Below are 26,459 nucleotides of genomic sequence, written 5' to 3' on the forward strand. Positions count from 1 at the left end.
AGTGAACTGTGGACCCCGGTCCAATTCTCTTTACTGAAATACAATCTACTGCAATACTTGTTCTACTGTTTTCTGCAAACAATCATCTTCCACACAATACGGTTAATCCTTTGTTACAGCAAGCCGGTGAGATTGACAACCTCACTGTTTCGTTGGGACAAAGTACTTTGTTTGTGTTGTGCAGGTTCCACGTTAGCGCCGGAATCCCTGGTGTTGCGCCGCACTACATCCCGCCGCCATCAACCTTCAACGTGCTTCTTGGCTCCTCCTGGTTCGATAAACCTTGGTTTCTTTCTGAGGGAAAACTTGCTGCTGTGCTCATCATACCTTCCTCTTGGGGTTCCCAACGAACGTGTGAGTTACACGCCATCAGGAAGCCGCATCACCGACCGTACGTCTCGCCTGCCGCGGCCTGTGTAAACATCGTTGCTTATCACCGATATTTAAATTAGGCCGACAAGACGTTATGTCAACTACATAACTGGTTTGCGTGTTGGGTACGCCGCTTGTGTCCGGCACTTCCAAGTGGCCCCGTGGGATGTTGTTGGCCTAGAAGCGCCGAACAATTTATTGGGCTGCATCAAAGGATCGAGGCTATAGAGACCATGGTTGGGCTCATTTATTTGTTCGGCGTCAAATAACTCTCCATGAGGGTTATGTGTAGTGCGACTAAGGTGTTGAGAATGTCAATATACCTTTCTAAATGTAGGCCATCGGTGAATGTTGCTATGTACAATATCATTGCATGATTACGGTCCTTTGGTATGTTCTCAAAATGGTAATGGTTAAGTAGTTTCCACCGAAAGTTAATAAGGTAGGTCATGAAATAGCTAGAAGTAGTGTTGAGTGTTGAAAACATCATGAAATTGAGTCGATGAGCCTCCTAGCTACATTTTACAATTCTTGTTGGATGATGTAACTATTTTCTGCAATCAATAAAGTAGCCATGATGACCTTCCCTCCAAAAATAAAATAAAAATGGCACTGATCTGCACCATTACGGTCCTTTTGTAGGCTCTCAAAATGGCAGTGTTTTTTTTTACGATCAAATGGTAATGGGAAAGTACGCCTATTTGTTCCACCGGATGCTCTCTCGCATGAAAATGGAGAGAGGCCTTTTTTTTGTTTTTGTTTTTGTTTGAGGGGACTAAATGGAGGAGCCTTTTCTGTATTGTATGTATTGGTAATGGGCCCTCCATGCAAAAAAACAGCAGGTTTAGTTATGGGCTTTAATATGGCCTAACATGTAGACGGTCTGGCCCAGTTTCCAGCTATCCATACTTCGCTCTCGGGCCGTCTGTTCATTTCGCCGGCTTCAAGAGCAGTGGGAACCAGAAAGCTACGCTGTTCCCCATCTCTCCACCTGTTGAGGGTTTCTGCTACCGGAGGACGAATCCATGGAAGCGGAGACGAATGGCGACACTGATTGAAGGTGAGAGCTCGTCGCAGCTGTTTCTGAGTTCAGTTTCATGTAGGTTTGGTGGTCAATCTGGAACCCTAATTCCTTTTTCTTCCCGTGCAAATCTAGATACGGCTGGTAGATTCGCCCGTCACCAGGTGACCGACCATGGCCGAGGTCACAAATCCGCCGCCGGGGCGACGGGTAATCCCCCTCGCCGACCTCCCTGGAGAGCTCCTATTGGATATCCTGCTCCGTCTACCGCCGAAGTCAGTCCTCCTGTGCCGCGCCGTCTGCAAGGCCTGGCGCCGCATCACCACCGACCGAGCCTTCCTCCTCGCCCACCACGGCCGGCAGCCTTCTCAGCGGCTCCTCTCCTTCGTCCGCGACGTCGGCAGTAACGGCGGCTGCGGCATCGTCGACCTCAACCTCTTGGACTACTGCGTCGAAGCCGTGGATTTCCGTACCCGCGAGTTCCGGTCCGTTGTCAGGTTCACCGGCAACGATTACAGCCGCTTCGACGAAGACGATTGCCCTTTCACGGTCCACGCCGCCTGCGATGGTCTCCTGCTCATGTCCTACTACGACAGCTTATACATCTGCAACCCGGCCACGCGGGAGTGGGCTTCAGTCCGCCCACCTGCACTTCGTACTCACAAGATTGCCGGGCTCTATGTTCACGGCCCTTCCGGAGAGTACCGGGTGCTATCCTATAGAGAGGATCGTCGGACTCAGACAACTAAGTTCTTCATCAACACCGTGGGCTCCAAGAATATGAGGCGCATTAAGTTTGGTTCATACTCGGAGTCCATGAGAAACTTGTTAGCCGGAGGGTCGAGATCTACCCAGTTTGACAGGCCTTTCTTGTCTCATGGTAAGCTGCATTGGCTGCCGCAATCGACGCCGCCCAAGAACATATTGGTGTTTGACACAGTGGCCGAAGAGTTCTTGTGGTTGCCTACTCCTGTTGAGACATGGCCTGTGGTGTCGTTGCTTGAGGTGGACGGCACACTGGCCATGTCCGAAAGTCCGCTGGGTACGTCTAAGGTCGATCTTTGGGTTCTACAGGATTACAAGAGCGCGGCGTGGGTGCACAAGTATCAGATTGAACTGCCAGCGGCTGAGATTTACCTTATTGCCAAACATGAACGTTGGACGTCACAAGTTGTGTCCGCAGACGGAGATGTGCTGGTTGATTGCACTGATTGGTATACCACTGGCTGGCAGTTGCACTATGACAGAAAGGGTAATTTGCTTAGGAAATTTCAGTGCAATCCCAGCCTGAGCTTAACTACACATATCCTCAAAGAAAGCCTTCTTCCACATCCGTTCTTTCGGATGCAGCAGGATGGAAGCGCCCGCGGACCACCTTTCTTTAGGGGACTGTAGATCATAGTCCTTTCCGTCATGAAAACTTTTAAACACCTGTAATTTGGATCCTGCAATTGAAGTGTTGTTAGGACAATGGTGTTTTTACACTAACCAGGGTTGTCGTTTGGTTTAGCTTTGGACAACTTTATTTCAGTGTTGCATGTTTCAACCTCAGAAAATGGAAGTCAGGTGTATGGGAAGGCTCACATCAAAATGCAATATTGCTTCTTTGTTCATTGGAAGCCTGGAACTCAAGAATTTGGATGCCGGCATGCCACCCTCCTTTTTTCCTTGCAAATTGCAGTTCAGGTTATTTATATTGTTAGTATGCCTGATCTGTTAGAACATACAGTACCATGTATGCTACAAGGTTGTCGAGAGTTTTGTAGACGTTCCTACAGATCTCGTGTTTAGGCAGTCAAAGCTATGGTTACTGACAACTTGATGTATTGAACTAGCTAATCTTAAACATGTCTTTTTTTTCTAACTTCTCTTGAACATGTCTAGTTCCTGTATATCTGGGCGAGACACTTTGTTCACAGTATCTTGTACTCCCTAAGATCAATAAACTGTTATGTTCTGGTTGCCAGTCAACCAAAACCTGATGATTATGAGAAAGAACCACGGCTGGCATGGCCAAACTCAATGTAGATGGAGCGGTGGAGCATGTGGTGTTGCATTGCAGCATGGTATCTGTCTTGTTGATCAAATGGGCATTGGCCGACTGATGATCCCCATTGATTCACATAACCCAAACACAATCAATCAACTGTTCATCCTTCGACCATGCTTAACCAGGCTAGATGTTTGTCCACATAAGTTCTTCCTCCTTATTTCGTTCATCGAGTGACTTGTGGATTTTTGCCCAAGGGCATGTAATAAACATGTTCATGCTTTAGCAACCAAGACTTCGTTGATGATGTAACTGTCTCATGGTCGACGGTGTCACCACCGTCTCTGAATTGAATACAGTGTTCCTTAAAAAATTTGCATTCCAAGGTCCAGCGAGTATGTTGAGCCTATTGAATGTAATCGTGTCTTCCATCCTTCTTTTGAACTGTAATTGTGTCTTTTTCAAAGGTGTAAATCCTATTTATCACTGTTAACGGGACCATTTGGGCCGTGGCCAATTAGCGCCAGATGTGTTTAGTTTACTCATGTTTTGGGAAAATTCTAGAATGTTCCATGTGGATTTTTTTTATCATTTTTTGTTGTTTATTCGATTCAGGCGGTTTCTTTCGGGTTTCTTTTGGTTTTTCGTTTTGTTTCTTTTTTTCCGTTTCTTCTTTTGATAAAAAATCTAAACATTTTTTTTGAACATTTTCGAAATTTGAATGTTGTTTTATTTCTGAACATTTTTTAAATCTTGACATTTCCTTAATTCTGAATTTTCTTATTGATGAACATTTTTAACTTGAACAATTTTGAGTTTTTTTTTTCAAATCTGAACATTTTTTTGATCGAAACAACTTTTTTGCTTAAAAGCATGAAGTTTTCTAAATTTGAAACCGAGAAATGAGAAATAGAGAAAATTTGGGAAAGAAAGCCTTACCTGGGCCTATATGTCCCATTCGGAAAGTCGACGCAGGCGAACAATGTGATGCTTGAGGGCTCCTATTCAACGCGTTTAGCATGGGGGAACCACTCGATGTACTTACTGAATGCCGAACGGGATAGCAACATCATCTTCTTCCTTCGACTGCTGTCGCTCACCTCCAATCCCCCAGCTGTTACTGGCTAGGCCGCCTCCCTCCGCCACCCGCGACCGACGCCGCTCTCGCGGCGTCGCACCGCACCGCCACCCTCGATCCGTCGCCCAAACCTCCCTCTAAGCCCCCATACTCCCCATCTTCCCCGTCTCCAGCGATCCCGCCCCTCATCGGAAATCCTAAGCTCGTCGCCGGAGAGCCCCCGAAACCCTAAGACCCTACACCCCTACCCCTCTAAGTTTTCTTCCTTTCCTTTGCCATTGTCCCCGTCTCCGCCGAGGTTCATTCCTCGCCTAGCCGGCAACACCACAGCCAGCCGTGTCATCCCCGTCGACGACGAGGTTGTTCTTGCGATTTCTTATTTGCTGTCTCTAGCCATCGTCCGCGCTAACAAGCCTTTGCCCAGGATTCAGCTCAGGCGGGGGTTTGCGTGCTAATGGACACAAAAGACGTCAAATAGGAAACACCGGGATGCTGCGTTCGTGCACTACTTCGGCATGCACGCGAGCGAGGTATAGGGGTTCCCCTACAAAGGGGCTTATTTAGGGTAACACAAGGCTTATTTTGTGAGCACATTGTTGTGTTGATGCGGCCCAACCAAATGAGCAAAGTTAATATGGGCCTTAGTTGGTTAATAATGAATAGGATATTAGGTATGATCCAGTTTATTCCAACCTCGTGGGCCCAGGCCTTGTGTGCTGGCGATGCCAATTCCAAGAGGAGGAGAAAACCTACGAACTGTTTCCCCATCCCCCTCTTCCATCTCCTGGTGAGACCTGCGGGCTGCGGCGCTATGGGATTCTACCACTGGAGCAAGCTAGAGCGAATCTGCGGAAGGGAATACGAACATTGAGTCAGGTGGGTTCAAATCGTACATACTTGATCTATATCTTGTGGCTTTAGTTAATCGGACCCCTGATTTCATTTTCGTTCATGGTGTATTTCAGCGCAAGAACGCAACTGAAGCACGCACAGATCGATGGTGGCTACACACCGCTCCCACTACATCGCGGCCATGTCGGAGAGCACAAGAGCGCCGGAGCAGCGGCTGAGGCCCTTTGCGGGCTTCCCCGAGGAGCTAGTGTCGGAGATCCTGCTGCGCCTGCCGCCGAAATCCATCCTCTGCTGCCGCGCCGTCTGCAAGGACTGGCGCCGCATCACATCTGACGGCGCCTTCCTCCTAGCCCACCACCGCCGCCAGCCGCCTCGGCGGCTCCTCTCCTTCGTCCGCGACGTGGGTCGTAGACGCGACCTGGACTACTGCATCGAAACCCTGGACCTCCACACTAACCAGCTACGGTCCGTTGTCAGATTCACCGACAGCGGTTTGAGTCACTACGATGACAGCCCGTTTAAGGTCTATGCAGCTTGTGATGGTCTCCTGCTCATGTCCTACTATACCCGCCTACACCTCTGGAACCCTGCCACACGGCAGTGGTGTTCCGCCTACCCGCCGGCGCCTCAGCATGACACTATCATGGGACTGTATGCTCACGGCTGTTCACATTCGTCGCGCGAGTACCGTGTCTTGTACTACCGAAGCATTGGTGTGGCACCAACGTTCTATATCAATACTGTGGGCACAGAGAATGAGAGGGTGATTTGGCCTGAAACATCCTCGGGGTCTGTGACACAATGGCTGCAGAGAGGGCCATTAAATCTACGCTTGGATAAGCCTTGCCTCTTCTCCAGCAACCTGCATTGGCCGCCGTGCTCGACTGGGCTGAAATGCTTACTGGTGTTTGACACCGTGGCCGAGGTGTTTCAGTGGCTCCAAGGTCCTACTGAGTTAGGGCATGTGACCTGGTTGCTTGAGATGGAGGGCACTCTTGCCATTTCCAGCAGCAATGTAGGTGGATCAGAGGTGGATCTCTGGCTTCTGCAGGACTACAAGAGTGCCATCTGGGTCCACAAGTATCGGATTAAACTGCCAGTGCTAGAGATACGTCGGTTTGACCCAGAATTTATTTCCCCGGAGGGAGATGTGCTGGTTGATGAAGATGGTGAAACTGATGCAGATTGGTTCTCACAAGTTGTTTCCCCGGAGGGAGATGTGCTGGTTGATGTCGGAGATTTGCTGTTGCACTATGACATTAAGGGCAATATGCTACAGAAGTTCCATTGTGATGGCCGCATGCTTAACTTCACGACACATATTCTTCAAGAAAGTCTTGTTCCCCACACATTCTTTAGGACGCAGGAGGACGGAAATGCCGAAGAACCACCTTTCTTCCGGTGGCTGTAGAGAATATTGTGGTGTCAACAAAGGCTATGTTTGCTGTTCTTCTTTGTGCTCTGTTTTAGTCAAATGAATATCAAATCAGCAAGTGTCAGGAAAAAGAATGTGAAATCATCTGGTACCGCTAAGGGAATTATGGTTGCAGACCAATGTGGCTGCTATTGACACATGTGTTTTACAAGATTTTGGTACCTCTTTGCGCTCGTCTGCATAATTTTGAGAATCCATCTGTTGTCATTTTTGAAGTTTTAAGGAATTCCAAGTTTTGAAGACTGGGATTTGTTTCTTTTATGCATGAAGTCTGGAACTGGCAACCTTTCTTTAAGACTCATTGTTGTTACAGATTTCTCTGAAATCGAGATATTTTGTTCCAAATGATATAGTATCTCGAAATCATGTACCATTTGTCTGTTTGGCATGTAGAGACATGAGCATTTTCTGTTTGGTTCTTCAGAATTTGATAACTAGCAACTTTGATACGGACCAGCTGACAACTATCTAGTAGAGAGGAACTTGATGCTAAATTCTTGCAGATTTATTGCATCAATATTCCAATTCTTGAAAGTAGATGAACACCAAAGTTGTGTCTAGTGGCATCAGAATTCAGAATTAAACCTCTTGATTGATTAAATTGTTTTGACCAAGATGCAGTAGCTGAGACAGATTGCCTTGTTTCAAAAAAATAAAATTGAGACAGATTTGTGCCCGGATTATGTTTCCCTGTGGGTGTGCTGGGTGACGACGATGGAGAAACTGATGCATATTGGTGCACACAAGTTGTTTGCCCTGACTCCCGAGGGAGATGTACTGGTTGATGCCATAAATTTGCTATTGCACTATGACATAAAGGGCATTAAGCTTCAGATGTTCCTTGTGATGGCCGCATGCTGGACTTCAAAACACATGTTTTTCATGAAAGACTTGTTCGACACACGTTGTTTAGGATGCATGAGGACGGAAATGCCCTAGAACCACCTTTGTTCTTCTTCTTATGAGCTCTGATTCAGTGGCATGAATAGGAAATTAGCAAGTGTTAGGAACATGAATGGGGAATCATTAGGTACCTCCAAGGGAATTATGGTTGCAGACCAATGTGGCTGCTATTGACACACTCATTTGTCAAGATTGTGGTAATTCCATGCGCTCAACTGCATAATTTTGAGAATCCATCTGTTCATATTTGAAGTTTTAAGGAATTCCAGGTTTAAAAGATTGACATTTTTTACTTCTTTGTATGCACGAAGTCTGGCAACTTTTAATAAAACTCGTTGCTGTCACATATTTCATTTACCCTCTGTCTGTTCGGCGTCACATATTTCATTGTGATGTGGTAAATTTGCTGTTGCACTATGACACATATTTGGCGTCACATATTTATGTTGCAGCAACATAATCATTTTGTGTTTGGTTCTTCAGAAGCTGATAAGTGACAAATTTTTAAGGACCAGATGAGAGATGACAACTATCCAGGAGTAGAGGGGAACTTGATGTTAAATTCTTGCAGATTTAGCACAGAAATATTTTGATCCTTGAAAGTAGATGAACACCCAAAGTTCTGTTGAGTGGCGCAAGAATTCAGAACTAAATTCCTTGGTGGAATGGATATGCACCTCTATGCGTTTTGTTTACTTGTTCTTCCTCAATGCACTGAACTTGACGCCTTTTATGTTGTCCAACTATATAATTTTTCAATTTTGCAAACTGTAGAATCCGCTTGCCCCAGGAATAAGTTTGGTCTCGGTTCAACAATAGCTTGATTCTGAAACCTGTGTTTTGCGATTGTTACAGGATCATAGATAATTTATTGGAATGAGCCTGGTATTTGTTCGGTTCCTCTCAGTTACAGATCCAATCTTAATTCCCTACAAACATGCCAAGAGTTGTTGAAAGCAGAGTTGGGCAGAAGGTATATTATGATGGCCCTGATGACCAACATGCCTGATGTTCATGGATTGATGCATGGTTGATATTTCCAAACAAAAGAAGACGATGTCATCTTCGCAGAAAGGCGAAGTCCCTCTATTGTTTGTGCCTACCGCTCGTAAACAAGAGTTCAGTGACCAGTTTATATACATTTTGGGACATCAATGACAAATCCACTCATCTCATCTCGGAATAGTTCATGAACCAACGCTCTGCTTATCCTCTTTTTAGGAAACAACATCTCGGTGGCGGTCGGCCTTCTCGGGCTCAGGCGTGCCAGCAACTCGCACCCGCCGTCTTCCTCGGCCCGTGCAAGGCGCGCACCGAGGACCGAGCTCAGCGCGGCTGCAGCCTGGGCCCCTCCACCGGATGGAGGAGCGGGGCCTCGTCGGTGCCGGCAGCCGGCGTTCTTCCCGGCGTCGTGGTTTGGGGCAAGGAGGAGAAGCCCTTGGAGCTCGTCTCCATGCGGCGCTCACTTGCAGTATCATCTCGCGCACCAATTAATCAAGGGTAATCAAATCAAAAGTTAGTTCCACTGCGCATATTTGTTTTTAAGACTAGGTCTTCTTAAGCTGCAAGTTTATCACATCTCAAAAGCAAAAAAACCAAAGTTCGCTCCATAGACCTACAGTTGCAGGGTTGCATATGAATTTTCACTAAGGACTGTATCATTTTACATAGGAAGTGGCTACACTGGAAACCATGGAAGAGCGCTGGTAGATTCTGAAAGGCGAATTGAGATGTTGCGGTTCCAAATGCGGAATGTCGTATGATCGAGAGATGTTTCTTACTACACACAACTCAACTGTCCGCCTGCGCTGATTGAAACTACAAAAGTACTAGTAATTGATTCTTTGGTATGTAGCACATCCTTTTCAAAGCTTACTATTATCTATTTGGTGATGTGTACCAGTACCAGTGCATTCCCTGAAGATCTAGAAGCAAGCACTTGTCACATATTACCTGCAAAATCCTTCCTTTTGAATATCTAATATATGAATGTGATTTCAAGGAAATCATATTACTATTTGCAATACCATTTTTTTCCATGACTTCCATTTACGTTGAATGCCAATTGGTCATATTTTTTTCTTGGTCATAGCTTTCAGGTCTGTGAGGAAGGATGTTTCATGGAAACCATGAGAGCTAGTGATGGCGATGAAGAAAGAAGAAAAGTGAAATGGATCGACCATTTCAAGTTCTCCACTCTAGCATGGTAAGGAGAAGAATGGGATTCTAACTCGTGACACTCAGCGGTTACAAACTGTTTTCTAAGGATTTTTTTTTATATTTAGCGAATAGTTTTGCATTTGGAGAGTCCCATAACTGATTTCATTGAGTTATGTATCCATGCTGAAACTTTTGATACAAAAAACTATCTCATGACATGAAAGATGTGCATGTCCAGCCTCAACAAAAACAACAACACTAACACCAACAACAAGGCCTTTTGTCCCAAGCAAGTTGGTGGTTTATATGCTCTCCACATTGGTTACTGGTTAGTTTATTAGCAAGTCCAGTCAGCTAAACATAAAAAATGGGCACATAGCTAGATTATACCAAGTCTTGCTGTTTGGAGATTTCTGCCTCTCATTCTCATCTTAATTTCTGCTGCTCCTGCAACCTTGCCTCATCGCTTGTGCCGCCTCCTAGAACACTGCTTCTCACTTGTTCCATCCATGTAAGCTCACCACTCTTCTCGTCTGTTTTCCTCTAAGTCTGGCTGTAGGGTTCTGTTTATTATCTTTGTTGTTGCAACCAGCTAATTTATCTCGTGAATCGTGCTTTCCCACTCCAATAGATTTTCCAGTCCCTTTCTGTATTTATTGGTTGCTTCTACCACCATAAGCACTTTCAAGTTTCAATTCTTGTATAACTTATTTATTCTGGTCATTCTACACAAAGAAAAAATCAAAAAAAGAGCAAAAAATAGTGATATTTGTTTTTTCCGTTGTCTACAAATCTTCTAGTAGGTTTATTTTCTTATCTATCTCTGTTACAGTTGACTAATCTATCTCGTCACTTCCCACACCAACAGGTTCTTCATCGATCATTGTGTCCAGAAACAATGCTAGTGCTCGTCTTCTAATTTATTCAAACCATTCCACACCCAAAATACATAAGGGAAAAATTTCGGTACAGTTTTTGCTCCGATTTTCCGTTGTGTACTTGTTCATCTCCATACTAGGAAGAAACTCTCTTTCAGCCTAGTGACCCACACCTTTAGAGGAAATAAAGTCTGCCTTTAGGGTTCTTGTACCTGTTTCCCATAGTTTGTCTTTCTGCAACAAGATCTCTGCATCCACACACACACATACACACAAAAAAAAACTTTCCTCCTTAGCTTGACACATACACCCAAAAAACCTGCATTCTGATGGCTTTAGTGGCGTTAGCTGGCTTAAGATTGGCCGCATCGCCGGTCTTGAAGAAGCTTCTTGCTAATGCTTCAACATACCTTGGAGTGAACATGGCCCGTGAGCTCCACGAACTGGAGACCACTATCATGCCACAGTTCAAGCTGGTGATTGAAGCAGCAGACAGGGGAAACCACAGGCTCATTCTGGACAAATGGCTTCAGGAACTCAAAGAAGCCTTCTACATGGCTGAAGACTTGCTGGAAGAGCATGAGTATAACCTCCTCAAGCGCAAAGCAAACGGGAAGGATTTGCTGCCGGCTAATGCCTCCTCAATCAGCAGCACTCTTATGAAGCCTCTGCGTGCTGCATCGAGCAGGCTGTCCAATCTGAGCTCAGAGAACAGAAAGCTACTTTGCCAGCTGAATGAACTGAAGGCTACCTTGGCAAAAGCCAAGGACTTCCGTGAACTGCTCTGCTTACCAGCTGGTTCTAATAATGCAGAGTGCCCCACCTTACCATCAGCTGCTGCTGTTCCTGAGGCCACATCGCTACCACCTCTTAAAGTTATAGGTCGTGACATGGATCGCGATCATGTAATAGATCGTCTTATGAAAACAACTGCTAATGGGTCTAGTACAGCTATGTACTCGGGTTTGGCCATTGTTGGAGTTGGAGGCATGGGAAAGTCCACCTTGGCACAGTATGTTTACAATGACAAGAGGGTAAAAGAATATTTTGATGTGAAAATGTGGGTAAGCATCTCACGCAAACTTGATGTCCGTCGTCATACACGGGAGATCATCGAGTCTGCCTCTCAGGGAGAATGCCCACGCATTGATAACCTTGATACTCTGCAGTGCAAGTTGACAGACATACTGCAAGAATCAGGGAAATTCCTGCTTGTGTTGGATGATGTCTGGTTTGAACCTGGCAGTGAGAGGGAATGGGACCAACTGCTAGCTCCTCTAGTTTCCCAACAGATCGGAAGCAAAATTTTGGTAACTTCTCGGCGGAATACATTTCCAGCTGCTCTTTGTTGTGAAGAAGTGTGTCCTCTGGAGAACATGGAAGATACTCAGTTCTTGGCACTCTTCAAACACCATGCATTCTCTGGACCAGAAATCAAAGATCGGCAGTTGCGTGAAATGTTGGAAGATCTTGCACAGAAGATTTCTAAAAGGCTTGGAAAATCTCCTTTGGCAGCAAAAGTTGTGGGTTCCCAGTTGAAAGGAAAAACATATACCACTGCATGGGAGGATGCTCTAACTATAAAGATCGACAAATTAAGTGAACCCATTAGAGCTCTGTTGTGGAGTTATGAGAAATTAGATCCATGTGTGCAGAGATGCTTCCTATATTGCAGCTTGTTTCCAAAAGGTCACAGGTATGATGTTCGTGAGTTGGTTCATCTTTGGACGGCGGAGGGTCTTGTTGATTCGTGCAATCAAAGTAAGAGTGCGGAAAATGTTGGGTGGGATTGCATCAGCGAGATGATCTCTGTGTCGTTCGTTCAACACCTTTATGGTTGCCCTGTCCGGTTTGGTATGCATGATCTCCTTCATGATCTGGCGGAATCACTATCTAAAGAAGAGTACTTCAGATTGGAAGATGATAGGGTGACAGAAATACCATCCACTGTTAGACATCTATCTGTTTGTGTTGATAGTATGATGCAACATAAGCAAAGTATCTGCAAGCTACTTCATTTGCGTACTATAATCTGCATATACCCCATAATGGATGATGTAGGTGACATTTTCAATCAGATACTACAGAATTTGAAGAAGTTGCGTGTGTTAGGTTTGTCATCTTACAGCAGTAGTAAGTTGTCAGAATCTGTTGGTAAGTTGAAGCACCTTCGGTATTTGAACATCATCAGAACGTTTATTTCTGAATTGCCAAGATCACTGTGTACGCTTTACCACTTGCAGTTACTTCTGTTAAATGAAAAAGTTAATAGATTGCCAGAGAAAATCTACAATTTAAGGAAGTTACGACATCTTGAACGGCATAGTGATTATATTGACACGTCATGCGAAAAAGTACTGCCTCAAATTCCTAACATTGGCAAGCTAACTTCGCTTCAAAAATTTGAGAAATTTTCTGTGCAAAAGAAAAAGGGATATGAGTTACAGCAGCTAAGGGACATGAATGAGCTTCGTGGCACTTTGAGTGTCACAAATCTCGAGAATGTCACTGGAAAGGATGAAGCCTTAGAGTCGAAGTTGCATCAGAAAAGTCATCTTAGAAGATTGGAACTTGTCTGGAGTTGCAAGAATAACCTGAATGCAGAAGATAGTTTACATTTGGAGATTCTAGAAGGTCTGATGCCACCGCCTCGACTTGAAAGCCTTGCAATTGACGGATACAGATCTTCTATATATCCGGGCTGGTTATTTTATGGTTCGTATTTTGAGAATTTGAAATATTTAAGGTTTGTTAATTGCAGTGCGTTACAAAGCCTACCGAATAATATTGAGCTATTTGTGAACTGCTGTTCACTTACCCTCAAGAATGTTCCAAACCTGAAGACATTACCTTGTCTTCCACTAGGCCTTAAAATGTTAACAGTAGACAAATGCCCACTGCTTATATTTATTTCCTACGATGAACTGGAAGATCATGATCAGAGAGAAAAAATCATGACGACAGACCTTTTGGCATCACAACTTGGTTTAATCTGGGAGGTGGATTCTGGATCAGATATTAGCACTGTACTATCGTCGCAATATTCCTTTCTAAAGGAACTGATGATATTAATGCATGCTGATGTGTCACATGTTCCAAACCTTGAAAATTCTCTAGAAAGAGAGAAAGGCAAAGTATTGGTAAAAGAGGATATCATCAAGGCATGGATATGCTGTCATGAGGAGAGGATGAGACTTGTGTATGGAATGAGCATTGCGCTGCCGCTGGTTCTACCATCAGGACTTAGTGACCTTTCTCTTTCTTCATGCAGTATTACAGATGGAGCTTTAGCTATTTGCCTTGATAGCCTGCCTTCACTGAGAAGTTTGTGCTTAGTTGAGATTATGACTTTAACTACACTTCCTTCAGAAGAGGTCCTCCAACATTTGACAGAACTTTGGAACTTGTCCATCCAATCTTGCTGGTGTCTCAGGTCATTAGGGGGCTTATGTGCTGCTACCTCTCTTTCATCTATTGGATTGACTTCATGCCCTTCTTTAGAGTTGGTTCGTGGAGCAGAATGTTTGCCGTTATCCCTTGAGGATCTTAGTATAGAGAATTGCGTGCTTGCAGCTGATTTCCTCTGTGCTGACTGGCCACACATGGATAGTATTCGCATACGCAAATGTAGAAGCACCGCATGCTTATTTGTTGGTAGTCTCACCTCTGTTAAATCATTCTCACTGCATCACTTGCCAGATTTATGTACGCTTGAAGGATTATCTTCCCTGCAACTTCGCCACCTATATTTGGTAGATGTTCCAAAACTCACCCCCGACTGTATCTCACAGTTTAGTGTCGAGTGCTCACTCTGTGTTAGCAGTCCTGTAATACTCAACAGCATGCTCTCGGCTGAAGGTTTGACAGTTCCAGAATATCTCTGTCTTGAAGGATGCAAGGAACCATTCGTTTCATTCGAAGAATCCGCAAATTTCACATCTGTCAAGATCCTGAGATTCTATGATTGTCAAATGATTTCCCTGCCAACAAATCTTATGTGCTTCTCTAGTCTGAAGAAGCTCAAAATCCATAGCTGCCTCAACATATCATCTTTACCAGATTTGCCATCCTCCCTCGAGCACATATGCGTACGGAATTGTTGTGAGCTATTGAAGGAGAGCTGCCGAGCTCCTGATGGAGAAAGTTGGCCAAAGATCGCGCATATCCGCTGGAAGGAATTTAGTCCCTCCGATTCATATTAATTGACTCCAATATGGATGTATCTAGAACTAAAATATGTCTAGATACATCTATATTAGAGTCAATTAATATGAACCGGAGGGAGTAGTTGAAGTGTGATTTAGATTCCCACCTACAAATAAACGGAAAGGTAAAGGTCCCGTTGTCATCCTGTCCCTGTTACCCTTTGTGTACTTTTGGTTTTTATGGATTGTAATCGTTATCTCTTGTGTGCTGTTACATGCATTTGAGTAAATGTTACTTGAGGAACCTTTTTCGTTAACCCTCGCAATGAGTCATGTGATCTATTGCATGCACTAATTGGATTTCATACTTGATACTTGATACAATGTGTTTTTGACCATTTTTGTTGCACGATAGAAGTTCTGTTGGAGATATTTTTGATTCATTTTAGGATGCAGAATATAATTCTTTCAATAATCCTATAGACAATGCTTCTATTTTTTTAACTGTGTTGTAATTTGCTCTACTGGACATTGACTGAAGGCTCGTTGAACTGGACTGAACTATCTGGTACTTGGACCCTATTCTGCCTGCGGTTGAACTACCATTGACAAGCCTACATTACATAATGTCAGTTCAGCAAGATGATTGGTCATCATATTCTCTCTCTCTTGAACATCATAGACCTGGGGTGGCAGCATGAAGACTTCTAACCATCTTCTTGAGGCATGCGTGGATGCAACCGGCAAAATGCAAGACGTGCTCATTCAGTTGGTACACCATTTGGTTCAGTAAATTTTCTCCTTTTGAAGGTTTTATTCCCCCCCCCCCCCCCCCCCTTTTTTTTTTCTTGCACGACAGAACTTTAATTGCTGGAGACATGGGTGATTCATTTTAGCACGAAGCAGACACTTCTTTTCACTTCTCTTTTCGTTTGATAATTGTTAGCCTATAATCTTGTCGTAGTGTGAACTGCACAGATAGATTGTGTGCAGGTTATAGTGTGAACAATATACATAGGTTGTGTGCTTGCTATGAGTGAACAGTGCACATAGGTTATGTACCGAATAGATAGGCATGCTGCAGTGTGTTTGCAGCTATCTCTAGGTTGTGCTTGTCGAGTTTGCAGGCTGTGACAAGAGCTAGCACAAGTTGAGTTTGAGTTGCTCCAGGACTGAGGGAACCTGCTATCCTCGGTTTGTGGCAAGTTGGTTCATGGAGCAAGCTGAACTTGTGTATAAATAGATAAAATTACAAAAAAAACACCAGAATTGTGGCTAGGGTTAAAAAAAACCACCACTTCAGCGGTAACACACTGTTTTGTCTCCGACGCTGGTTTAATCCCGAAACTGACGTGTGGGTCCTGATGTCAGGCTGTCGCAGACAGATGCCCGTTAACGGTGCGGTCGGAGCCCTAACTCCCTGTTCCGACACGGTTCGAGCCAGTCAAGCTCACTCTTCCTCTCCCGCGCGCGCACTGAGGCGATGGTGGCGGGGAATTCACCTGACTAGCTCTCCGGCCGACGGCGGTGAGGAAACCAAGCATGGAGCTGGGGAATATGGCGAGGTGCCGAGCTTCCTCGCGGCGGACAGTGATTGCTGTGGGAGCTCGAACCCAATGAAAGTGAAGTTTTGTTCGCCGGAGAAGGCGGCCGCTGTTGCAGTGGCCATGGTCTGGAAGTGTAGTGCAGCCGATGGACATCCGGATTCATCGGCAGCGTTGAGTAAGTTGTTCCCCCATATGTCTTTTGATTTTTGAATCGGGTAGGGTTTCCTAATAAAAATAGAAAGTTAAATGTTCTTGATATCTGTAGATTGGATGATGATATATGGAATGTAAGGTTCAATTTAGATGGCCACAACAATTTAGAGCGTTGTTTGTGGAAATCAGGACATCCCATATCTTAATTTGTTAGCTCTAATTGAGAGAGAGGGCTATGGAATGAATGACTGCATGTATTATGTTAAAGAAAAGGATGGAGGGATTACTGTGATGGAATGAGGAAGGTGGAGCACATGGCTGAGTTTTATGAGGATAAGAAGTGCATAAGCTTGACTGTAATTGAGGGAGAAAGTACACTGCCATCAAACATCAACACTGCTGCCGTATAACAGAAAAGTCCTATTTCACAAATTGGTAACCCTGTTATTTGCAAAGTGGAAGATGATGGTGTGGTTTTAGAAGCCAAGAATGTGCTGAAGATTTGTGGATGTTGTACCTTGAAGGCCGCCAGGTGGAGGCTGCACGCTCTGCCCGCAAGCCCAGAGCGCCGTGCCTGCGGCGTTCTTGAAGTCCACCTTCTTCTGCGATTCCTCAAAGATGGGGGCGGACTGCGTTTGCAGAAACGTGGGGAAGGACACCTGAAACGGAAGAAAAGAATGGAGATGCGAATAGCTCTCGTTAAGACCGCGAAGGAGGGTGAGGACGAGGGTCTCGTCGGAGATGGGCTGGCCGACGTCGCCAAGAGAGTCAGCGAGGGCCTTCAGCTTGGCGCAGTAGTCGCTGATGGAGAGGTCCCCTTGCGGCGTGTTGCGGAAGTCGGCCTCCAGCTGAATGGCACGGTGCTTCTTGTTGTCGCGGAAGAGGTTCTCGATGGCATCCCAGATGAAGGCGGGTCGTGGCACCCGGCATCATGACGATGTTGAGGAGGTCGACGGAGACGGAGCCGTAGAGGCAGGAGAGGATAGTGTAGTCATCGCGGCCCCAGTAGGAGTTCGGGACGATGTCGGAGGGAGTGGACTCGCCAAGCACATGGGCGCTGAGGCCGTAGCGGCCGAGAGCGACGAGGAAGAGCTCTCGCCAGCTGGTGTAGTTGCCGTCGTCGAGGCTGAGGGTGATGGGGTACGTGCAGTTTGATGGACGTGGCATAGGTGTTGGGGTTTGGGGGGTTGGGGTTGGGGTTGGCGGTGGCAGGAGGTGGGTTTGGGTTGGGGTTGGCGATGATGGTGTTGAGGTTGGGGTTGGGTGGGGCGCTGCCCGTGGTGGTGGCGGCAGCGGTGAGCTGCTAAGTAAGGGAGGCCTCGCGTTCATCAAGTTCTTTGGCACGGACCTTGAGCTCGTGCTCCTTGGCTGCAATCTCGTCGGGTGTCATGGTGGAGGGTTGGGAGAGAGGGGGGTTTTAGGGTTTTTGGAGGGGGGGAGGTCGGCGGCTAGGTCGAAGGGGAAGGTCGGCGGCTAGGTCAGGATGACCTGCTCTGATACTATGAAACAATTTTATCACGGAAGACTCAATGGTCCTCCTCGTGCCTGATCATCATATATATATATATGAAGAGTACATCTTGTGTTACAAGTTTACTTAAGATATACAAGTCAAAACCCTAACCGCCGGCAGCTGGGCTAATGGACCGGCGATCACGATCTCCTAACGTACCTGTTCACCCAACAGAGCAATAATATTCACAATGACAAGCAGATTATACAAGTACAAGATGGTGATGGTGGTTGTTTATTAACTCAACAGAGCATAATTAAGGAGAAGGGCAAGCAAATTCTTGATGATGAAGAAGCTTCATTTCCAGAAGGGATGCAAGATTATTCACAAGAGATGGAAGAGGATGAAGATGACATGGAATCAGCTGAGGACTGATTGACCCGAAGAGAAAGGGGGGCGCTTCAGTGCAGCACTGTGAGGTTGAAGCAGAGACTGAAGATATATCCTATGATTCAGACTTTTGAAACGATGACAGTGCTTGTGAACCTGTGCCTGAACCAGAATTTGTTTTTTTTTTTTTGAGTGTTTACTAGGAGGAGCACAAAGGCTCCCACCTGAATGTGTATTTCTTCAGTTTATCAAACGATCAGGTGTTGGCCCTACTTTTTTTTGAGTGTCCACTTTTGAAATGATGACAGTGGTTGTGAACCTGTGCCTGAACCAGAATTTGTGATGAACAAGGAACAACCAGTGAGGAAAGGGCCAACTACCAGATCATATTGTAGTCAGCTGACTACAATACCAGCAGATTATGTGCCTTCTAATGATGAAGGGCCAAATGTTGATTTGAATCCAGAGGATGATGATGGATGTGTCATGGGCTCTGCCGAAAGCTGGCAACGAAAGACCCCTCCCGTGGCGCTCCCCAGGGCGCCGCCGGGGGGCCGATCTCCCTCCCTCCGCCGTCCCTCCCTTCGTTTCTCTCCCTCCGCCGCTGCCGTCGACGCTGGCCACGGTGGCGGCGGGCCCCGGCGCCAAAGTGCCCGGGGGGTTGTTGGAAGCGGCGACCGGCGATGGCGGCTGGGGTGGCGACCTCCGGCTTCGGCGTGCTCCACGTCTAGGGCGGCGTCCCTGGATATGCGGCGGCGGCTCCTCCACCACGGCCTCCGGCGATGGATGGTGGTGGCGGCGGCTGTTGGATCTTGTGCCCGCCGAGATCCAACGTCGGCTTCTGCTGGCGGCGCGAGGAAGGGGGCGGCGATGTGCGGGGCGAGGATGGTGTGGTTGCGGCTTCCGCCGTCCACCGAATTCTCCTTCGTCATCGTTGGTTAGCAGATGGCGGCGTGGGGGCCTGTTCGTTTGCTTCGGGTTTGAAGGTGGTGGTCCTAGGGTTCTTCTTCTGCGAAGATGAAGACCTACCGGATGCTGATCCTTTTCATCTAGCCGGAGTGTTGAGTTCCGGAAGGCTCCGCTGGCGAATGCATCAGCGCATCTTTTTCCTGTAGTTTGCTGGATCAGGTGGTATTCGGTCGCACGCACCCATGCTTTTATTCCGACCGTTTGGTTCTGGAGGGAGCGACGTGAAGCTCTTTTTCTGTGTTGACATCAAGTGACTATGGATCCATGATGAAAGTCGGAAGAAGAGAATTTCATGAAGGCCGGATGGGAGGACTAGATAAGGGAGGTTCAAGTCTCCGCGCTGTTGAGGGACTTGCTTGGTGTTCCGGGCTTCACAACAGCGGTATGAAAGTGGGGGCGACAACACGGGTGAAGTTCAGAGTCCTACCTTTCAGGGTGAAAACCCAAGGTCTGGCCTTAACTGGTTATGTCTGGCAATGACCTTGTTGGAGGCATTGTTTTAAGAGCGGGGACTATCTTCAGGGTGAAAACCTAAGATCTTTGATCGGGCAACGACGGTGTTAGAGCATTGTTCCCTTCTTGAAGGCGTCATTTTTGGAGAGTCTATATTTCAGGTGTTATCTTGGTGGTGGATGTATTGCTGTTGTTAGGCCCGAGATACTGTAGCGGAACTTTTGTTTCTTAGTTTTATTTTCTATTTTTTGGTTGTGTGCATTCGTAGTGCCATTAGGGTGGTGCGTTGGGTGTAATTGGTATCTTTTGATATTAATGTATTCCCTTTATCAAAAAAAAAAAAAGGAGCCAAGGCAATGGTATTACGAGAGTAGACTAAAACCTGAAGTAGGGTCAGGAGAGCACGACAAACACCGCATATTGCACAACTCAGGAACTTCATGTATCACAGAAATTGCAAGGATAGAGTGATAGCAAAGTGCACTCAAGAAGGATGTCTTTTTTTTTTCGATAAAGGGAATATATTAATATAAAAAGATACCATTTACACATAGCCTCTGCAACAACGCCCCACACTAGTGGTAGTATGGATGCACACAGCCAAAAAGAGTAAAGAAAACTAAGAAATAAAAGTCCCGCTGCAACATTCTAGACCTAGCAACAACAATACAACCACCACCGTGACAACACCTGAAATACAGACTCTCCATAAGTGACGCCTCCAAGAAGTGAACAGTGCACCAGCGCCGTCATCGCCCGACCAAAGGTCTTAGGTTTTCACCCTGAAGATAGTTCCCACTCTCAAAACAATGCCTTCAACAAGATCATTGTCAGGCACAACCAGTTAAGGCCAGACCTTGGGTTTTCACCCTCAGAGGTAAGACTCTGAACTTCACCTGTGCTGCCGCCCCCACATGCATACCACTGCTGCGGAGCCCGGAACGCCAAGCAAATCCCTCAGCATCACGGAGACTCGAACCTCCTTTAGCCAGTCCACCAATCCGGCCTTCATGATATTCCTTCTTCTGACTTTACCATGGACCAAAAAGTCACCTGATGTCAACACGGAATAGAGCTTCGAGTCGCTCCCTTCGGAACCAAACGGTCGGAATAAAAACATGGGTGCGCGCGACCGAATACCACCCGATCCAGCAAACTCCAGGCAAAAGATGCACCGTTCCATTCGCCGGCGGAGCTTTCCGGAACTCATCTCTCCAGCCAGATCAAGGCAAACTGACCTTCGGTAGATCTTCATCTTCGCTTGCGAGAAACCCGAGGACCGCCACCAAAAACAAAGCAAGACCAGCAGCCCCCACGCCGCCAATCCCTCCTGCCGGATCACCAGGGAAGAGGACGGCGGTGCGGATCATGCGTAGCACCGCCGAACCGTCACCAGGGGCGGAGGCCACCACCGCTGCACTGAATCCTCCATGGCTACCGATAGAGAGCATCAAGCCCCGGCCAAGTAGCCATGCCGCCCGGCTTCCTCCACCGGCGCTTCATCACCTCCCATGGAACGCCGCCGCGGAAACCCTCTCCTCCCCTTCGTCGTTCGATGGAAGGGGCGTCGCCACCGCCGCCGGGGCCGAGGCCGGGGCTGTGGCTGGAGCCGGGGCCGAGGCCAGCAGCAGCGGCGGCTGTGGGGCGGCGGTCCGGGGGCGGCTGCTCGGGGCGAGGCGGGTGGATCCTCCGCCGCTGCCCGAGAGGGGGGCGAGAGAGGAAGAGGTAGGGTTAGGTCCACATAAGAAGGATGTCCTTTTTATATGGTTGGTTCACAGACTAAAAATGAGAAGTCTTTGTGCCTAAGAAAGATACACATTGAGCACACTTGTGGCACATCAGGTCTTAATTTCTATGAATATATCCATCTCTGTCATAAATCCAAGAAAGAAACAGTCCTGCTTAAGCTTGATTTTGAAAAGGCTTTTGACAAATTGAATCATACATTCATTTTTGAGGTTCTAAGAAGAAAGGGGTTTGGAGACAAATGGTGTGCTTGGATTATGCATATGCAGGGAGATCCTCTCTCCCCTCTTCTATTTGTGCTTGCTGCTGATACTTTGCAAACTTTGGTTAACCATGCTTTGCTTACTGGGCACCTGCAAAGACCTATTTCTCTCACCTGTTCCTCAGACTACCCAATTGTCCAATATGCAGATGATACTCTTGTCATCATGCCAGCTGATATCTCACAATTGGTACATCTGAAAGAGTTGTTGCATACTTTTGGGGCTGCCACTAGACTAAAAGTTAACTATGAAAAATCCAATCTTATCCCCATCAATATACCAGAGGATTCACGTCTGCTCGCAATTGCCAGCTAGGAAATCTCCCACTGCTCTACTTGGGGCTTCCCTTAAGTACTACCAAACCTAGAAAGGAGTACTTCATGCCTCTTATAATGTGTATACAAAGAAGATTGCCATCATGTGCCATGTATTTGAACTATGGAAGCAAACTCAGATTGGTCAACTCGGTTCTCTCATCACTACCCATTTTTGCCATGAGTACTTTGAAAATATACCAATGGGTATTGGATGAGTGTGATAAGTATAGGAGACATTGTTTATGGAGGAATAAGGATTTGGATAGTAAAACACCACCACTGGCTTCCTGGGAACTTGTATGTAGACCAAAAGATCAGGGAGGGCTTGGAGTCTTGAAACTGTCAGTGCAGAATGACTGTCTATTAATGAAGCATTTACATAAGTTCTATAACAAGGACACTATTCCTTGGATGAGCCTTGCCTGGGAAGCCTATTATCAATCTGTTTTGCCACCCCTCCGAGCCAGAGATATTTCCTTTTGGTGGCGAGATTGTCTCAAATCTTTGGATACTTACAAGGACATGGCCTCATGCACATTACAGAATGGTAGATCCATTTTATTTTGGACTGACAAATGGGGGCAAGAGATCTTGGCACAAAAATGGCAGTTCCTTTTCACATATGTCAAGAATGTCTCTTTCAGTCTGGGATGTTATCAATACTCTTAACACTGTTGAGTTATTTCATTTGCCCTTATCAGTACAAGCTATGGAGAAATATAATGATTTACTAGATTTGGTGCAGACAACACATCTGTCTCAGGACAAGGATAGCTGGCTGGTTACTGTAAATGGGACATGCTATAAGGTCTCTTCAGCATACAGGTCTTTGACCAAGCATGATCTTGTTATTCCTGCTATCAAATGGCTATGGAAAATTTGTTGTCAGGATAAACATAGAGTGTTCTTCTGGTTGCTAATTTACAATCGATTAAACACCAGAGCTCTCTTACAAAGGAAGAATTTTTTTATGACTGATTACACATGCATCATGTGCAATGAAGCAGTTCTTGAGACTAGAGATCATTTATTCTTCACTTGCCCGTTTGCAATACAATGTTGGAAGTTCATGTGCCCTCCCTGGAACCTCTCTCAAGTGACTATGCCAAATGATATCCAGAGCTATATACAGAGTATCAAAGTACATCTACGACAGCCTTTCTTCATGGAAATTATAATCCTTATTTGCTGGTCGATTTGGACAACACGTAATGATTTTATCTTCAAAGGACTGACTCCCAGTCTCTATAGAACCAGACGCAAATTAAAGGATGAACTGCATCTCCTTATTCATAAGGCCAAGAGAAAATCTTATGCGGGACTGAAGGTTTGGGTAGATAATTTTGTATAATTTTGTATGATCCTTTTTTCTAGTTTCTTTTTTCTTGGTTTTGTTTAAGTGCTTTTCTCTAGCACTGCCTGTACAGTTCCCTTTTTAATTAATAAAATATAAAAATATGCAGTGAGGAAACTCACTGTTAAGCTTCAAATTTTTTTTTTACAGGCAACTTCCCTTGTTGTGCACCCTGTTACGCACTATAACAATATATATGCTCATGCTTTGGAGAATTCTCCTATTTCTAAACTACTTTCCCCCTTATGTAGCAGCCTAATATGTATGGTGTGCTAAACAGCAACTTTGGTTCAGGTCAATATATCTTGTTAAGCCCCTAGTGGCTTCCCGTTCATTGCTACTTTTTTTTGATGGGGAGTGTTTCTTGAGCAGGAAGGCCTTCATTTGCTCCAGCACCTACTGAACCTTTGATCATTTTCAAAGTCTTACATTGAGGTAAGCAACCAATCAGGTTATATTTAACACACGTCTTGCTTTTACTGAAAATAGCTGGGTTGACTATTTGAGACTCAATTATTGGATGGAGTATGTCATTGATTGTAGCAGACCTTCTGTACAGCCTCGGGAAATTTCACATTTCAGTTAACCGTCTCAATATCAAATCCTGCATACTAACCAGATATGCTTTGCTGTCGTGTATTTATGTTTTTTGCCCCTCTGCAAACATCTGACTCAAGCAAAGCAAGTAACCATAGCTTTATTTTTCTGTACAAAATCTAACTACTGTCATCTAAGCTAGTGTGGGCATTTCCTCATTTACATGTAGTGTCCATATATTGACATCTTGTTTCTTGAATATTGTCTGACTTATAGTGAGATAAAGTTTTAGTACACTCAAACATTTAACTATTAGCATACATCCATCTAGCCTGAGCTGCCATCCTAACTATTTATTTATGCTTAGCAGACAGTGCAGCGAGGGGATAAGCCTTCTGGGAGTAAGGTGTGGATCCGAACCTTCTCTTTTTCTGCAACACAGGAGTGCTTATTTTTACTTGCGAGTTGCGACTGACATAGTCTATCTATCTATGGGAGATGCAGCAATACGTGTAGCCAAAGCTCGGCTACGGATCCAACTCCCACTTGAGCGAGGACGGATCATACTCCGAAGCCCAGGAGAACTATATCCGTTCCTATCACTAGAACGGGAACGCTCCTGATTTCCACGCTGGGGAGCCTTCCCGTCCTGAGCCTCCAGGCGTCGCCATGCCAGAAGCGGCGGCTGCCATACGTGAACTGACAGCCCTTGCAAAGCAACCGTTGAGCGACACGTCTGGGGCAGCTGGTGAGATGCAGATGAATGGTGTCCAGAGCTTGTCAATGGTGCCGCGAGTGATGCTGGACGAGGCGAGATCGAAGAACAGGTGGAAGCCATCTAAGTAACAGCCGCGCCAACCAACACTAGAAGGAGGGCCATCGAAGTACATCTAGCAGTTTGTCATAAGTATGTGGTATCTCGGTTGCCGTGATAGCTAAAGATGGAACAAAACCAGTCATGCTCAAATCTTTGCTATGTGATTTAGGTTGTGTATAATACTACTCTACACTGAAAAAATAACAGGAAAAGATTCTTATGGTAGTGCCTTTTGCAGAAATTTGTTTGTGGTATACTACTACTTTACCTGTTGATTTTAGCTGGGGCAGGCTGTTGCATTTTTGTTATCCAGGTTTTTCATAGCACGCTTGCCAGCCATACATTCCTGTCATGGGCAATTGATATTGTTGAACATACATACTCTGTTAGAGCATCTACAGTCGCGTCCCCCAAAACAATTTGGGGACCAAAAAAACGGTTTCAGCCGCGTCCCTAAATCCGTTTTTTGTCCGGCGCGCCCCGATACGGTGTCCGGTGCCCCAAGCCCGTCGCCGCCCCATAGGAGACGCTCCGGGCACGCCGGACACAACGAAAAGCGAGGCAAACCGACGCGGGGCCGATGCGTCAGCGGCTCAGTGAAAATTCGTCTCCCACTCCCGCCAAATCCCGCCCCTCCCGCCACATCGCGCCTATCCCGCCGCGTATTTCTGACCTCCCAACACATATCCGGCCGCCAATTCATTTCTCATATCCCGCTGATTTGTTTCTCCCTCCCGCTGTCCACCCGCCGCCGCTACCCTATCCCCATTCCATGGCGCCGCCGACAACCCCCAAAAAGATGGCCAAGAAAGCGGCCAAGAAGCCGCCGGGCAATGCGACGAAAGGGGCGAAAGCGCCGTTCGCGAAGCCGCGGAAGGCGCCGGCTCCGAAGAAGAAGCCGGAAGGATGGACCGAAGATCAATGGCAGCAAGATTGTGTGCGCCGGAGGATGGCGACGGCGGAGCGGAAAGGACGGAGGGCGGCGGAGCAGGAGAAGAAGGCTATGGCGGCGCGCCAGCACTAGCACATAATGGCCGGGTGTCTTGCCGCCACCAACACGAGCCCATGGAGTACGTCCGTGCCGGTGTACGTTCCGGGAGTCATCTCTCCGTCGTCATCCGCCTTCTACAACGACGGCCCCTCTGGCACTCCCGGGTGCGTGAAGCCTAACTTGTCGCCCCACTACCAGGATGCGCTACCGCATGGCGGCTTCAACCCCAACAACCTCTACTCCCCGGTGTACGAGCAGCGCGAGCCAGGACCCGGTCCGGACAGCGACCCTTTCACTAGCCGCAGGGGGCCGCTCGAATTCGACGGCGCCGGTGCTGAGGAGGAGGACGGGGGTGAGGACGAGGACGACGACGAAGAGGAGGGGGTGGAGGACGACAACGAGGATGAAGAGGGCGGCGAGGAAGAGGACGAGGAGGGTGCCGGTGACGATGATCTCGTGGAGGTAGACGCGGACGGCGTGAGGACGAAGAAGAAAAAGAAGAAGAAGGCGTCGGGCACACGAGGCCCCAAGTGGACGGTTTTGGAGGATCTTTGTCTGTGTGAGTCGTGGGCGATGGTGAGCCATGACTCCATCATCTGCGCCAACCAAAAATACGGGAAGTATTGGGCGAGGAT

At 46.5% G+C, this 26,459-nt stretch overlaps 4 protein-coding genes across 4 annotated transcripts; 3 read left to right on the forward strand and 1 right to left on the reverse strand.

Annotated features, from left to right (window-relative positions):
* The first annotated feature begins 1,280 nt into the window (after window positions 1–1,280).
* On the forward strand, window positions 1,281–3,391 carry LOC127295701 (F-box protein At3g07870-like). The gene is made up of 2 exons (XM_051325692.2): window positions 1,281–1,432; window positions 1,529–3,391. Exon 2 carries the CDS (start codon window positions 1,568–1,570, stop codon window positions 2,786–2,788), a length of 1,221 nt encoding a protein of 406 aa, XP_051181652.1. The 5' UTR covers window positions 1,281–1,432; window positions 1,529–1,567; the 3' UTR covers window positions 2,789–3,391.
* Window positions 3,392–5,176: 1,785 nt separating this feature from the next.
* On the forward strand, window positions 5,177–6,899 carry LOC127295703 (F-box protein At5g49610). The gene is made up of 2 exons (XM_051325694.2): window positions 5,177–5,337; window positions 5,427–6,899. Exon 2 carries the CDS (start codon window positions 5,459–5,461, stop codon window positions 6,722–6,724), a length of 1,266 nt encoding a protein of 421 aa, XP_051181654.1. The 5' UTR covers window positions 5,177–5,337; window positions 5,427–5,458; the 3' UTR covers window positions 6,725–6,899.
* Window positions 6,900–7,498: 599 nt separating this feature from the next.
* On the forward strand, window positions 7,499–25,078 carry LOC127295702 (putative disease resistance RPP13-like protein 1). Its single transcript, XM_051325693.2, has 10 exons — window positions 7,499–7,848; window positions 8,507–9,151; window positions 9,323–9,498; window positions 9,744–9,857; window positions 10,680–15,019; window positions 15,376–15,644; window positions 16,206–16,556; window positions 23,852–23,914; window positions 24,387–24,422; window positions 24,521–25,078. The coding sequence occupies exon 5, from the start codon at window positions 11,019–11,021 to the stop codon at window positions 14,889–14,891; it is 3,873 nt and encodes a 1,290-aa protein (XP_051181653.1). The 5' UTR covers window positions 7,499–7,848; window positions 8,507–9,151; window positions 9,323–9,498; window positions 9,744–9,857; window positions 10,680–11,018; the 3' UTR covers window positions 14,892–15,019; window positions 15,376–15,644; window positions 16,206–16,556; window positions 23,852–23,914; window positions 24,387–24,422; window positions 24,521–25,078.
* LOC127347695 (uncharacterized) lies at window positions 17,011–17,701 on the reverse strand. The gene is made up of 2 exons (XM_051373857.1): window positions 17,471–17,701; window positions 17,011–17,382 (listed from the first exon to the last, which is right to left on the reverse strand). The coding sequence occupies exons 1-2, from the start codon at window positions 17,699–17,701 to the stop codon at window positions 17,011–17,013; spliced, it is 603 nt and encodes a 200-aa protein (XP_051229817.1).
* Window positions 25,079–26,459: the final 1,381 nt, after the last annotated feature.

This window comes from Lolium perenne, chromosome 4 (genome assembly GCF_019359855.2).
Source record: "Lolium perenne isolate Kyuss_39 chromosome 4, Kyuss_2.0, whole genome shotgun sequence".
Classification (NCBI taxonomy): Eukaryota; Viridiplantae; Streptophyta; class Magnoliopsida; order Poales; family Poaceae; genus Lolium; species Lolium perenne.

What these genes read in the sequence shown, in the direction of transcription:
- LOC127295701 (XM_051325692.2), top strand. Translation starts at nt 1,568, where the DNA reads ATGGCCGAGGTCACAAATCCGCCGCCGGGGCGACGGGTAATCCCCCTC.
- LOC127295703 (XM_051325694.2), top strand. Translation starts at nt 5,459, where the DNA reads ATGGTGGCTACACACCGCTCCCACTACATCGCGGCCATGTCGGAGAGC.
- LOC127295702 (XM_051325693.2), top strand. Translation starts at nt 11,019, where the DNA reads ATGGCTTTAGTGGCGTTAGCTGGCTTAAGATTGGCCGCATCGCCGGTC.
- LOC127347695 (XM_051373857.1), bottom strand. Translation starts at nt 17,701, where the DNA reads ATGCCACGTCCATCAAACTGCACGTACCCCATCACCCTCAGCCTCGAC. An exon ending in CCGTCGACCTCCTCAACATC is followed by an intron (nt 17,383 to 17,470) that starts GTCATGATGCCG and finishes CGTGCCATTCAG; the next exon opens with CTGGAGGCCGACTTCCGCAA.